Source organism: Magallana gigas, chromosome 8 (genome assembly GCF_963853765.1).
Source record: "Magallana gigas chromosome 8, xbMagGiga1.1, whole genome shotgun sequence".
NCBI lineage: Eukaryota > Metazoa > Mollusca > Bivalvia > Ostreida > Ostreidae > Magallana > Magallana gigas.
Window position 1 is genome coordinate 15,038,565 of NC_088860.1, and position 15,626 is coordinate 15,054,190.

General features: G+C 32.5%; 1 protein-coding gene across 3 annotated transcripts; it reads left to right on the top strand.

Moving 5' to 3' along the window:
- The first annotated feature begins 10 nt into the window (after nucleotides 1-10).
- On the top strand, nucleotides 11-15,075 carry LOC105343036 (uncharacterized). Of its 3 annotated transcripts, none has more exons than XM_011450314.4 (12): nucleotides 11-129; nucleotides 6,779-6,943; nucleotides 8,043-8,144; nucleotides 8,501-8,665; nucleotides 10,505-10,777; nucleotides 10,938-11,005; nucleotides 11,134-11,241; nucleotides 11,630-11,807; nucleotides 12,178-12,277; nucleotides 12,536-12,642; nucleotides 12,892-13,023; nucleotides 13,311-15,075. In XM_011450314.4, the coding sequence occupies exons 1-12, from the start codon at nucleotides 112-114 to the stop codon at nucleotides 13,431-13,433; spliced, it is 1,539 nt and encodes a 512-aa protein (XP_011448616.3). In that variant the 5' UTR covers nucleotides 11-111; the 3' UTR covers nucleotides 13,434-15,075. The 3 variants fall into 3 exon arrangements, with proteins under 3 accessions (XP_011448616.3, XP_011448530.3, XP_011448701.3); XM_011450228.4 differs by lacking the exon at nucleotides 11-129 and adding an exon at nucleotides 3,048-3,272; XM_011450399.4 differs by lacking the exon at nucleotides 11-129 and adding an exon at nucleotides 6,543-6,692.
- Nucleotides 15,076-15,626: the final 551 nt, after the last annotated feature.

The window sequence follows — 15,626 nt, forward strand, 5'->3', positions numbered from 1 at the left end:
AGCGATTGGTGGATTGCGTTTATTTCAACCAATCAACTCGCTTTAGACACCTAGCGAGCGTTTACGTTGACAGTCAACCAAGGGAAGACACTCTAAATTATTTTGCGGGAAATGGACTATGAGAAATTGGTGAGTTGCATGGTTTATTTTCGAAGAACAAAATTGTGCAAAGTAAAAACTTAATATGCTAATACTTCTTCATGAAATAATATTGATACTGATAGATATTGATGCAGGTAATTAAAAATGAAAACAAAAAAACACAACAAAACAGGTGTGATTAGGAATGTAGATAATGAAAAGCAGACGGTTTTGTTTACACCGATACTCAGATGGCCTTCTGTATTTATATTTTATGAATAGAATTAACGATGAACAAAAAACTTAAGGAATTACCATGTTAGATTTAAATTTGATTATAAAAAAAAATAAAAGCAACATCACAATATACCACCCCGACCCCCCCCCCCCACCCCCAAAAAATGCAACTGAAAATATTATCAATGATTTTTTCTATTAGCAGCCATTTACATTTTTCATTTTATAATAAGAACAATTGAAAACAATTAATGCCTGGGTATGTACCAATCTAATTAAAATTAGATCCTTCACGCTCTCATATTTGATATGTCGCTCATATCAAATACGAGAGCGTGAAGGATCTAATTTTAATTAGATTGGGGTATGTACACTCCATCATGTCTTCCATTTTGTGGTTTTTTTTGGGGTGGGGGCATAAAATCTTATTGCTTGCCGGTCTTGTGTGTTCTTAAAAAATCCTTAAATTTGTGGTAGTTTGTGTGAAAAACTGCAGCTTAGTATATTTCATTTGTTGTTGACCTCTTATTCTTATTTGCTCTTAAAACATTCAACTCTATCCTGTGCATATATATATATATATATAATCTCTTAATTATCCCCTCCATGCCCGGTAGGACTCATGAGGCAGTGCAACAAAAGACGCCTCTTACCATGGTCACTGGCAACAACCTGCACCTCTCTCCAACTGTTTGCCATTCCAGTTCTTCTCAGCATAGTTCTGATGTTCGAACTGTTGTCCCTTCAGAAAACATGGCCTATCCATCTCCAATTCCTCCCCTGGGCTGTTCTTGATGTTGAAAGACCACTCCGCTCCCCATAGGAGTGGAGTGGACGGAAAATGATTGGCTAGTGAAGATGCCCAGAAAATATGAAAACTGTTACAGTAAATGCATATATAGCAATTAGTGCTTTTTCACATGAGTCTAGCATCAATTTGATGCCCTGTTTACTGGTACAATACACGCAAAGTCCACTAATTAAGCTGTAATATGTTTTTTTTTTTATGCCCCCCCCCCCTTCGAAGAAGGGAGAGCGTATTGCTTTGCTGCTGTCTGTCTGTCATTCAGTCTGTTGGTTATTCCACTCACAGTTTCCATTCATTTTCTAAGCAAAGGATGCACATTTTGATATGAAAATTGATATACAGCTTTATCATTATAATATCTAAATCAAGATTGATTTTGGGTACAATTGAGCAATTTTTATCAGAGTTATGCCCGTTGGAAGTAGAAGAATTCCAATTATTTGCAGTTTCCATTCATGTTTTCAAAGAGGATGCACATATTGAAATGAAATTTGTTATGCAGATTTATCATAATAATATCCAGGATAAGTTTGATTTTGGGTATGATTGCATGAGCAATTTTTAACAGCCCCTTTGACATAGAAAAATTCCAACTATATATTTGCAGTTTCTATTCATTTTTTTTTTGCAGAGGATGCACATACTGAAATGAAGTTTTGTATACATGTTTATCATAATATCTAAGTTAAGTTTGATTTTGGGTACAATTGAGCAATTTTTTGTCAAAGTAATACCCCTTTGATGGAAAAATTCCAATTACATGTATTTGCAGTTTCCATTCATTTTCTTCACAGAGGATGTACATATTAAAATGAAATTTGGTATACAGATTAATCATAATAATATCTAGGTCAGCTTTGATTTTGGGTATAATGGAGCAATTTTTGTTGATGTAGAAAAATTCCAATTATTTGCAGTTTCTGCACGCATGTTCATTTTCTTCGCCGAAGTTGCACCTAATGATATGGAATGATATTAGTATACAGGTGAGGTTTATCATAGTTATATACAGGTCAAGTTCAATTTTGGATACGACTGAGTAATTTTTGACAGTTTTGTCATGGACTTAAAGAAATCCCAATTTTTTAGTTTCCATTCATTTTCTTCGCAGATGTATCAAGGGAGGGGGGCAAGTACATGTTTCTTAAACATATCTCTTGTTCTTAATATATAATTGCAACAAAATAAAATAATGAGTTTTGTTATAGTATTAGATTTACTATAGTCTTTCTCAGTTTGCAGTTTTTATCTCTTTCTACTAAGTAAGGGTAGGGGGTAATAAAGTTGGATCTGAAAATTGTGTGTCTGAAATGTTTTTAGAACTTCCAAATGGATAAAAGATGTCAATTTTCCCTTTATAAATCTCTCTATGAAAAATATTTTCATAAATAAGTACCATTTGATGTCGCCCATCTGCAAATCTTGCACATGTGCATGGCCTTATTAGGAGCTTTACGTCTAGGATGTGTGCTTAGTGAAGGTTAATGTACAACCCAGATAAAGATATAATATAGTATCAAATTTCTATCTTTATCTCTTGTCTGGTGTGATAAACAAGTTTATTTAACTTATCATATTATTTTAACCTGGCATGACACCTTTAATAATTGTGCTATTGCTCATTCATCTATAATGATTATAACATTTTCATAAATTTTAGTGCTCTTTTTATTATCATAAACATTTTTCTTAAAAAATATTCTTGGTGTTTACATTTATAACTGGGTACTGGGGGATTGATGTAACATTTAACTTAACTAAGCAAGTTTCCATAGAGATAAAAGATGAATGACCTTGGTTGTACTAACCTCTGGTTAATGTCACACTCGGCTATCATAAACGGGTACCTTGCACCCCAAATTACCGTAGTTTGATCTTTGTCTTTTTAAGTTCACACTTGCATAAGCTGTTAAAACAGGTTAAGCATACTTGTGATTTTGTGTGCAATCCAGAGAAGTAATGCTAGCTCAATAGAATTTGTGCCAGCTAACACAATAGAATTTGTGCAAACTCTGCAGTATTTTTCTTTGAATTCTCACCAGAATTGCAGTAATACAATGATTTTCAGAGTTGTCTAGTGATTGTTAAAAATTTGAAAAGTTGTTTAAATTGGATGATGAAACCAATGGGATATGCTAACTTGCAGGTGAGTGGGCATAAGTGGGTACAAATAAAAATCACACTATTTCTATGAATTTTATAAATTCAATATTATTTGTCTTCTTCAATGGACAGTAGTTTATCAGTGGATGAAATAGTTGCAATATACTTTAATTAATCAATAAGACCAACAAAGTCGGGCTTTTAATTGTCGAGTAAATGCATATCACTGAAATGATAGCTTTCTCTTTAATTAAGTTTTGTCTTTGACTAATAAGTAAGCAGAAGTAGGGGTAGATACTTGAACATGAATAGAATGCTGTTTCATCTATCAAGACCTGGGGCACCTGGATAATGAAGCAGTCTTACTAACTAATTACCTAATTAAGTTAAACTTACTTTAAGTAAATAAACCCAAAATTTGTACACTGTTTTATTGTCTAGTGATTGAAAATATCAGGGAAAAAAATGAAATGCTTAAAAATGTGTCTCAATACATGTACATGAATTATGTTGATAGTTACAATTTTTAAGTGTAATTTTATGATATATATATACATGTATTATAATTTTATGAATGATTGAAATTTGAAATTGTTCAAATTCAGATTGGAGCAATCTGGATGTAGCAAGTTTGATATACTTATAGTCTATAGCAGTGGCATCGGAATCAAATTGAAAGTGGGGTGGGGGGGGGGGGGGGGGGGGAACTAATCCTTAGAAATCTTGACAGGCAAAAAAAAAAAAAAAAACTTATTCCCAAAATCATGAAAATCCTAATCAGGGCTAGTATACCTATGACTCCAACAACTCAATATTTCAATCTTTTCAAGATAAATTTAGGAACAATTATGTTTGCTGCGAGAAAAAGGGGGGGGGGGGCTGAACCCTCTATGATGCTATCTGCCTAATGGTTAGGTCGAACTTTGCAAAAAAAACCAAACACCCCCCCCCCCCCCCCCCCCCCCCCCCTATGCAGGCTACATATGTCTGATCATGCACCAGGTATTAATAATGAATACTGCATAAAATTAACAGTGCTAAACTAATCTTCTAAGCATAGATTATATTAGATTTAGATTCATTGACAAGGAAAATTGTCAGGAGAACAAACATCTAGACAACATGCAAATTCAGAAATTTTTCAAAATGGGGGGGGGGGGGGTGTTAGGAGTGAGGAGAAATTTGAAAGTATGAAGTACTGAGGCAGCTGCCTAGGGGGAATTAGGGACCACTAAGAGACCAAAAGTATGTTTGTGGATGTCAAGGGGGAAGCCTTCAGAAGCTCTTTTTTTGAGGTTTTAAAGGGTAAACTATTTAACACTGAATGTAGCCGAAATATTAGTGCTGTGCTTCTCAAAGAATGTTACACTATTGTTTCATTATGTTAAAAATACATGTATTCAATATCTTGGGGTAATGCTAAATGTAATGGTAATGCATTGCAATGCATTACATGTTTTCAAAGTAATGCTAGTAATGTGTAATGCCACAAAATTAGCATTACAAGTAATGGTAATGTAATTAATTACTTTCCAAAATCTAGTGTAATGCTGGCATTACATGGCATTACTTTGCATTACTAGTATGCTTATTTATGCATGTTCACTTTTAAAAATGTGATGAATAAATGAATAGTTGAAATTGAATTTGATTTAATTTATATTTTTAAAGAAGAAAGAAATAGTTCTTGAGATAAAAATGTTTGAATTTTATTATTAAAAAAGTTTTTAAAAAATTCATTTTTGAATTGTTAATACATGTATTACTAAATATAACAGCATAATTTCATAACATTTTTAAGAGTGTTGTTATTAAGAGGTTTTAATCATTTAAACAATTTACTCCAATTAGTTTGCACTTCAATAAGAAATGTGTCAACAACACACTATGCCCCCAGGATTAATCTAAGTATCAAAACAATCTATTGTTATAAAAATTAAGTGCTAAACACCCCAATCCCCTTCCCTTTGCTATGTCCCAATAGAATAGGAGACAGACATGCACCTTTAAAAGCAAAATGAATGCACTGTCCATCCATGGTGAAAATAAATATCACTTCCAATATTATAACCCATTTGAAAATAATTTTACTTACTTGTTTTCTCTATATCTCTATTTAGCTTTTGATAACAGCAACATTATTCCATAAATTGTTTTTTGTTATGCATGTAATTCTGTGTCTCTATTTCGTATCCTACATTGGATCATGCCAAATGTCTATGAATATCATTTTACTTATGTAATACGTATGTTGTTCATAATGCCACAAGATGATTATATATTGAGCAAATAAAGAATGACTCTTGTATAGTCATTGAATTTGAACCTAATACTGAGCATGAACCTCTAGATATGTTAAAGAGTGTTTTATATTTGAAACATTTGCAAAAACTCTTTATTAGCTTTGCTTTTTTAAAACAAAGTAATGGTAATGGTAATGCAATTAAATTACTTTACTCATGTAATGGTAATGTAATGCATTACTTCAAGAAAATCAAGTAATGGTAATGGTAATTTAATGCCCAAATTCATGAAGTAATGGTAATGTAATGCATTACTTTACAATGTAATTCGCCCCAAGCCTGGTATTCAATAATTGCACAATTATAATAATACTTTAAACAATAAAAATATGGTGTTCTCTCATAAACATTGAAATTGCAAAGATGTCTGTTTATTCTTTGAAATCATATTGGCTTTCTTAAAGTAGAAACCATGCTTGCATGTATTGGAGACTACACATAGTTTTAAAGAAATTAAAATTCTATTTTATTCCTGTTCAGATATGCTCCTATTATTCAGAATACTTATTATATAGCACTCTTTTGAAAAATACAACTATATATAGTTCTTTTAAATCAGAAGATAGAATATTAGTTTACTAATTTGAAATACAAATTTTTTAAAACCATTTACAATTCTTGCAAAATATATCTAAAAGAAGCATGCATTTGGCATTTCTAATCAGTTTGCTCATATTTACAAAATCTATCGAAAAACCTGAATAACCTGTATGTATAACCTTTCCCTCCCTCCCACCCACTCTCTCTCTCTCTCTCTCTCTCTCTCTCTCTCTCTCTCTCTCTCTCTCTCTCTCTCTCTCTCTCTCTCTCTCTCTCTCTCTCCATTTAAAGATTTAAAGACAGGGGATGCAACCACCTTAACCTCCCCCTCTAGACACCCCACTTTATAAACTATTGGTGTTTGGATTTTGGAAAAATCAACTGAAAAATCATTTTTTGGAAAATTCAAGTGTTTTGTACAACTTAAGATACAATGTGATGCAGTGCACAATGAAAGTTATCATAAATGTTTTCATTATAGAGTTCTCAATGAGTCAGTAAGTTCAATCACAAAACAGTCATTGACCCTACTTCTGACGTGTTGATCCCTGCAGTGTCACTGTTTGTAGTGTTGACATTTTATATCGCAATTGCGTATATATACTTTAGTTTCTTTTATGGTCAGTGAATATTTATACTAAACTATGAAGCATTTCATTCTAGTGTTTGGAAGTGAATAACTGACTTTGCCTCCATGCAATTGCAGGAAGAACTGATAGAAGAGGATGACCTCCGTAAACCCCGGGGGGACAAGCCACCCAACTCCTACATCGTGATGTGTGACAACTCCCTGGTCCAGCGGGATAACGAGCTTCAACATGCCAGTGACATGTCGGGGGACTCCAACAACAGCAGCCCAATCAGAGTGGATGTAAGTGACCATGCACATCTTCTATCAATGAGGAAAGTGCAGGGAAAAAGTCTCATACTGGGTACTCTGTTTGATTTCCTTAGTGAATCTCTTGTCAAATATGTTGCTATGAAGTCTTGTAACATATACAGGTACTCTGTTTTATTTTCTAAAATATTGAATATCTTTTCAAATTTTATGATATGATACATTCCTACTTCATAGTTTTTACCTAAGGAATTTTTTAACTGTGTCAGACTGTTAAGCTTATTCAATTTGTGTTGAGTTTTACATGCATTTATTTATCTATCAAATACCCCGTCTTTTTCAAATCTGACTTTTTCCTCATCCATAGATAGAGATCTGTAGCAAATGTCAATTTGGTAGTTTGCGATAATGCAAATTATAAAGCAACATGTTAGATTCTAGAATTCAGTAATGTAGGAATAATTTTGATTCAGATTCTACATTTACAAGTTTAGGATTATTTTATCATTTTCTTTTTGAAAATCATGCATGCTGTATATCTATCACTTAAAAGTGTGTCCATCAGGAAATTGACAATAACAACAACATTGTCAGTCCAATGTGCAATAAGTGCTATATGATAACACAAAGAGGACTTTGCTACGTATAGTATTGTGTATAATATGACTATGTAAGTTTTACACTCGGCCTGTCCATTAACTAGTTGACCTTGTGTTCATGTGTTTGCATTGTTTGTGCAGTCCTTGATCTGTTTGGCCATACGGTCAACAATCAACTCCATGCCAGCTCACATGTTTGTACCACTTGATGTCCAAGGCTATCAGTACAACTTAAGGGCCTTGAAGGAAATCTATAAAAAAAAAACCCCTATGGTTGATAAAAAATCTTACCAGTTAAGATCATGATTTGCCTTTGTCTAATGTGACTAATAAATCTAAACCTTAGTAAAATCAATGAAAGGCAGTGGAAGTGTTTTGCTGCAGATCTTTCGGTATATATACTCGGTATATATATCAGTCTTGAAATCCATGCTGTCTCAAATCATGAAATCAAACATACAAAGATTTGATTTAAATTAATTGAGATGACAGTTTTTTCATGCTTGATTAAATCCAATTTTTGATTGTTGCAGATAGCTGACCTAGATGGAGAGGAGAGTTTGAACCTGACCACAACAACACTCAGACGATGCAAAAAGCAGGTGCTCCGTCCTTACTGGAGGCTCCTCATGTTTGTGAGTATCTTGTGACTTTAATTCTCATTGTATCAGACAGAAAAAATTGGATCTATGATGATGAGAAACTTTTTATTACAATTTATTCAAGAAGACCTTTTACTCCCAACTTTTGGGTAGTGCTTTAATTATTTGCCTTTTGAAATGTTTCTTGTTGATAAGCTCTAGGCAGAATGCAGTGAAATCTGAGTGACGAAAAATTATTCAAACATTATTTTTTTTGCTAGTAAATTGTTTTACATTGCCAAAATGGAGTCTATACAGTCTGATTTTTTTGTGCAAAAAAAGACTCTTTAACTCTTGAAGCCTTATTTCATCCTGACACGATAATCTAGATTTTTTTCTCCGTTGAACAGATTGGGTGGCGAGGATTCGGGAGAGAGTCAGTGAACTCGGGCAGAATGAGATGGACGATACTGAACATTGTGTACCCTGTGTTCATTGTGTGCTTACTACTGTATACTTATATCTATGAAATTGTTGCTTGTCAATGGAAGTTGGATCTACACAAGGATACTCAGGTAAGGGAATTAATACTGTGTGTGGAGTTAGCAATGGATGTATAGTGCAGCTAGCTGTGATATGTTGAAAACATCTACTGTAATATACAGGGAAATATTCGCCCCCACCCCCCCTTTTTTTTCGCCTTCTTTCTCAGCGGGCAAATTTATGACAGGGCGAATGCCAATGTTGCATAATATCTCACTTTAAATACAACTGTGTCCAGGCGAATTCAAGACGAGGCAAAACTGCAAGTTTAGAAGGAAATTACACAGGGCGAAAATAGCCCTGTATACAGTATAAGTACCAGGAATGATATAATGCAATTCATTATACCCCCGCAAACGAAGTTTAGGGGGGTATATTGGTTTCACCCTGTCCGTCTGTCTGTCCGTCCGTCTGTCCGTCCGTCTGTCCGTCTGTCTGTAGACGCAACTTTGTCCCCCCTATAGAATTTTTTATTACTGCATGGAACAGTTTGAAAATTTGTACATATGTTGAACACCATCTGAAGATGTGCACCTGCAATTTTTTTTAAGATCAGACAAGATTTAACGATTTTATGACAGTTTTCATTTTCCTTATTCAATATATTGTACACGAATGTTGAAAAGTAAGGGAGGTAATCCTTACAGATTTTATTAATTAATTAATAGAAAACACTCTAAAATATATTTATATAAATACATCCAGATGGAGTTTTTTGTCTTTATGTCTTAATTAATAAAAAAAAAATTATTTTTTATAAGTATTCTATCAACTGACAATGCAAAGTTTTTGTTTGTCACTGATAAATTCTTAGGAGCTAATAAGAACATCAAAGACAAGTGTGGCTGAATTCATTTGTCCCAAGGGAGCCATTATCTGAGCCATGGTTCAGATGGAGCATGTGTTTAGGGGAAATTGATAATCTGTAAAATGGGTGATGGTTTTGGGGCTATTTTAAAACTGTTTCATGTAAACCAAAAAGTCTATCATTATAAGGAAATAAATAATATAATTATTAATAAAGAAGTTAAACTATTTTTAGAGGTTGTTTAAATTTATTTGTCAAGTAAATTGATGAAGTGACCCTATTGGGCATTAATTTAAATGAAATTCAAAATTACTGATATGATTGTAGTGTTTTGGCAATTTTAAAATTGTTTGTATTAAATATTAAATTTTTCTTTTTTTTTTTTTTTACATATTTTTACATAGTATGGTAATTATGGTAATGTTTTGGGAGTTTATTAAATTTAACAAGTTCATCAAAGAAAATCATAGTCCTATGGGATCAATTTTCTGATATGGAGTTCCATTGTGCCATAGGAGAAAGTGAGGAAAATTTGAAACAACTAATTGCATCTGTCAAGACTCTTATTAGAAAGATATTGAAAGTTTTATCAACAGAAGAGCATTGCTTGGCTACCGGTATTTCTATTCACTGCAAAGGGAGGGGTTATTGTCATTTTGTTGGTTTTTCTTTAAATCAATTAAATTAAAAAAATATATCATCAAATACATACATTTGTAAATGTATTACTGTTATAGCTATGTATTTACAGTGAAATTCTGACAATTTTGATTTTAATTTTTCTTTGTTAACTAACTTTTTTTTTTACAATTCTAGAAAAAATTTTTTGTATGTGTTCCAAACCTTTATTATTCAATTCAATTATTTGTCCCATTTGAAATTAGCCTAGCGGGGTATTAGTCCCATTAGGACAGTTCTAGTTTTTATTTACTTTCAACAAAATGTTGTTTCTGATTGAATGATATACTCTACATACAATGTCTGCCCATAAGTCAAGATTTCTGTAATGTTGTACATGCATAAAGCTTACAGAATTAATGCAAATAACAATTTTATAACTTAGGTCATTACGACAACAACCCCCACTCCAGTCTCAACAGAATCCAACGTGACTGATGGAGTGTCTTTAGATGAGTATCAGGTCACTCCTTCCTATGGCTTACTACAGAATCTCACTACCATGCGTAAGATTGGACCCTCGGAGCCTCCGGAGGCCTGCCAGCATATCATCACAACTTATGTCATTCCAAATGTTCTCCATTTTCTGGCCTATATCATGGGCGTAGTTCACTTCAGGATACAGGAAAATGAACAGCTGTATGCCATTATGGAGAAAGTTTGTATTAAATTTGAAAGAAATCTTTTTATGGTAGTTTCTGTTCATGATTTTTATTTTCTTGAATGAAGAATTACAGTTGAAGAATATGAGGAAACTTCTAATGTTAACTTTATGGTAAAAGCTCATCTAAACATTTTTTGAAATTTTCTTTGATCAGGTTTTTTTGCAAGCTACACCTTCCTATAGCCGGTCTGCTTCCCAGCAAAAGATGATCAAGAAACTAAGGTACTTTTGTCATAAATTTTTGGTAAAATTCTGCACTTATCACTGGGAACATTTTGATATATTTTATCTTAAGTTTATCATAGATAGAACAGCAATTCACTTGTTAATTTGTTGCTATTGTTTTTCAGAATATTGATGGCTGTTGGGGCTATTTGGGTGGCTGTTACTCTAGTAATGCAAGGCTTGTATGAATATGCCTTTAATTTTCCTCAGCTGCTTTTCTTCAGAAAAGTTGGGTAAGGTTACATGTATAACATGAAATGATAGTTTGTTTTCAGAAGGCTTCTATATGGCATGAATGACATAAAGATAAATGTATTGTTTAAAATTTGGTATTTTATGTAACTGTGTTTCCATCATTATTTTTTTCAACACCGATTCTCGTAGTATCCATTGTTGAGCAATTCAGGGAATAAAATGTTCATTAAAGTAAGAAAATGAGTAGAACCATCTATATGGATAGGACCATTTTTCATGAATGTTTGTATCTTACTGCAAATCTACAAGATTTGACAACCACAGATATCAATTAATGAAACCACAATGTATCTTTAGCTAGTAAACTACAGTAATAAAACAGATTTTTACAATTACATTTATTGAACTTTGTTCTGTTTTTTGTAGGACGACAGTACACTGGGTGCTGTTTAGTATAGAACTGCTGGGAATTCTGGTCCTGAACTCTGTGACCCTTGCTGTGATAGCTAACTATGTCACTCACTGTGAGATGGTGTTGTTCTACCTTAAAGGACTGGCTCTGAGACTGCAGGAGAAATCCACAGAACTGAAGGCAGCCATGAAGGTCAGTCATTAATGGGGGCACAGTGGATGCAGTTCGGGGAATAAAGTTGTGAAGTTTTATTGGTTAAAGATCTTTAGAAATTGATTGTAACACATGGTAATGATCATGCATAAACCCCATTGGAGTTTATGCAAATTACCAATCAGTTACATTCTTCTGGTGACACTTTTCATTCTTGACTGTAGTAACAATTTTGTTAAAGGTTCTTTATACTTTTTCATGTAGAATACATGTACCGTACATGTTTAACTTTGGATATTTGAAAAACTAGAAACCAATTACCATAGTACTGGTGATATCAATAATTGGTTTAAAGGATTTAACATGCTCTTGTTATTAATTAATACAGTGTCTTCTGTTCTCTCTGCAGGACATTCTATTCATAAAACAGAATGTGAGCTTACTCAATGGACCAGTAGCCAGAATGACTGCTCTTATTTCAGTTATATTCGCTGAACTGACAATTATAGGTAAGTTAAATTCCAAAGACACTTTGTTTACTAGAACAAAGTCTAGTAAGAGTTCAGAAATTAACACATTTAAAATGGTCCTGGATACTAAATATCAAACAATGGTAATAAACATTTTATATAAATACAGTGTTTGGAATTATTTTTTGACCAGAGCATTTTAAATGTAAACAAAAATCCTGAATAAGAAATCTAGAAAAAAGTACCGTAGCTCTTCTCTTATCTGAAAATTGATTTTCAATTTTCACTTTTTTTCAGGTATTGTTATTCTTATTTTGAATAAAAATGACTCTGTAAAAGTCTGGATCTACAGGAGTTTCTTCCCTTTGGTGTGGCTTTTCATTCTCTGTGCTCCTCTGTACCAGGTACATGTGTACTTATTTTGTTATCTCTATCTCAACTTGTTAGAGAAAAAAACTTTGAGATATCCAATGATTTGGAATAAAGAGGTTTAAATGCATAAAAAAAGTGTGGTTGAGACTTACAACTCAATATGACATGTTCATGGTATTCAAGGCATTAGAGATCAACTGTACATTGATGCAAGATCTATTTTGTTGAAGTCATTCTTTGTGTGACTTTATTTAAAACACAGTTTTCCTTATTTTGCACAGGCAGCCCGGGTGAACTCTGTGTCCAATAGGATGAAGAAGATAGCCTTGGAGATGAGGGTGTTTGGCTACAAGAATTCCTCTCAACTAGAATTAGACTCCTTCATTTTGTTTATAAGTCAAGCAAGAATGAAGGTAAATAATCCTAGAAGCATGATTGCAGTGAATATTAAAGATCCTTTTGTCTTATTATTAAATTAAGATTACTAGTATATAATATCCTAGACACTTTAACACAGTACCTCAATTAAATTTGGTCAGTTTTGTGACTTACCATACTAATTTAAATCTTACATTGTTCTTTTTTTTTTATTAAAAGATAGTGCACTTAATACGGATTGATAAGAATGGAATGGTGGATTTTTTAAAATTTAATCATCAGTTTATGTTTCACAACTAATGATTATTTTTAATGTTTTCAGGCCAAGCTGTTCCATGTTCCCATCCTGCCTCAGTACCTGATAGCCATTTTAGTGCTGGGAGCATTTATTCTACTGATTCTGTTTCAAACTAGTGTAATAGGCCCAGTCAACTACTGGTTTTAGTCCAAATGCTATTTCTCCTAAAGACTTTGACTAATTTTTGAGCTGTGTTATAATCTACAAAGCTGACATCTACACCAGAAAATATCCCAAAGACTTTGACTTTAATTTTTAAGCTGTGCAGCTACAAAACTGACATCTATACCAGAAAACACATTTTTCTTTACAAAATTACTGCTTCCTTGATACATACAAAGTAGACATTGGGGAAGCTATTCACCTGATGTAGCTAGTGGTTTTCCATGGGGTTAATACATGTATGACTAGGATATGACAATGATTTGCAGGAGAATTTTATATATTTTTGATGTGCTTTATTTTGACTGCATGCAGGCATTAGGATCTTCATAGAATTCTAATACAATGGTGCTAAATGTGTCTCTGTCAGAGATGCAGTCATTTACATGTACCAGTCCTTTAATACTGGACTAAATCAGATACAAATGTACATGTATTTTCATGTCAATGCAAAGGATTGATAGTTTTAATACTTGTGTTTTTCTTTATATATTTGGTATCAAAAACTTTTTAAAAAACTTCAAAAGTAAATATTTATTTTGAGAGACAGTAATTTAATGCCATTTAGCTTAAAGTTTGTATGTACAAGTACTTTTCAGTTGTCATTAAATATGTGACAGTGTACATGTCATTGACATGTAATTACCGGTAAGTTACAGTGTATATATTGTGCCAGTAACTACATGTATTATCATTCATGTGTACATCAAAATTTTCTAGTTCTGTTAAATGTTCAAGATTTTGTTTTTGTCATTATTCAATTCACACAACCTTTTTTTTTGTCATTGTGCAGAATTTGAATCATGGCTGTCTGCCAGTTTCTACATGTATGCATCTAGTCATTTGACATTCCCTATATATTCATAATTTTATTTTTTGAAAATATAATACATGTCCGTACTTAAACATATGTTTTGATCATGTGCCAAAATGATGACTGTATCAATAATATGCATTGCTAACATTGTATGTTAAATTTGTCACTCAATAAATGTAGGGAAAATGTTTTCAATATATTACATGTACAGGTTTATTAATATGTTATTATACTTGTGTGCAATACTTCTTTGAGACGTTTTGGTGTATTCATATGTGATAAGCTCATAAGAGATTATTGAACTATTTATACATTAGTTGTATAAAGAGAAACTTTTTTTATTCCATGTTAACTCATTATGTGATTGTTTTGAAAGATTATATTGCATTTTTGACACTAGTCTAAAGTAGAATTTATGTATTTTATTAAAAAAAAGAATTTCCCTTACAAATAGACAATCAATTTATTTATTTTTATATTAGTTTAATTTTTTCACATATTTTTCTCTCTACAAATTCAGTGGTTAAATACTTTAAATTGTATTTGAAAACTAATGGCATCTTTAATAAAATTATACTGTACCTTCATCAATATAAATGTCAGAAACTGTCCCATTTCTCCATAATATGTGTACATGAATTCTTTTGTGTTTCTCTCTGCAGTATATACGTACATTTATAGGGAGATGTTGTGTACAAGAGGATTAATTTTGTTTTAGTAACTATCACCTATGCTCAGCAGTGTTTGTTGTGGAACAATACTTGAGTGAATGGGCTGCATTTTGTTGGTTTATTAAAGTTGTTAACTGATTGAATGTTTTCTTCAGTTCTTGATGCATACTTTTTCTTCTTGGGAAAATCAAAGACTCCTGGTCCATATTGCTAGCCCTAGACATGTGGCCAAAACAGCTTTAGATTAGATATAATAAATGTTTTAATCAACATTTAAAAAAAAAAAAATTAGTTTGTTTCTTAAAAGAATATGAATCCCATACAATGGATCAGAGGAACCATCTTGAATCAAATGGCGGCTGTTATTAAAGTCAAGGGGCCCAATTCTAAATGTTTTGTCTTTAAATACTAATTTATATAATTCAAGTACTCACGCAGTGTATATTATATTGAAGAAAAAATTTTATCAAAGAGAAAAAATCTAGGTAGCTACCCAGAAAACACACTATGTCATGATCAATGAATATTCAAGGTAGATTAATCTTGAGGTACGTATGCAGTTTTTGGCTCTATGAATCAATTTAATGTTATTAGCACACTGAAAAGGAAAGCAAAAAAAAAAAACCCCAAAAAACAATATCATACTAAACGTAATGTAGTTAAGTTGATCACAAATTCACACATATCCTA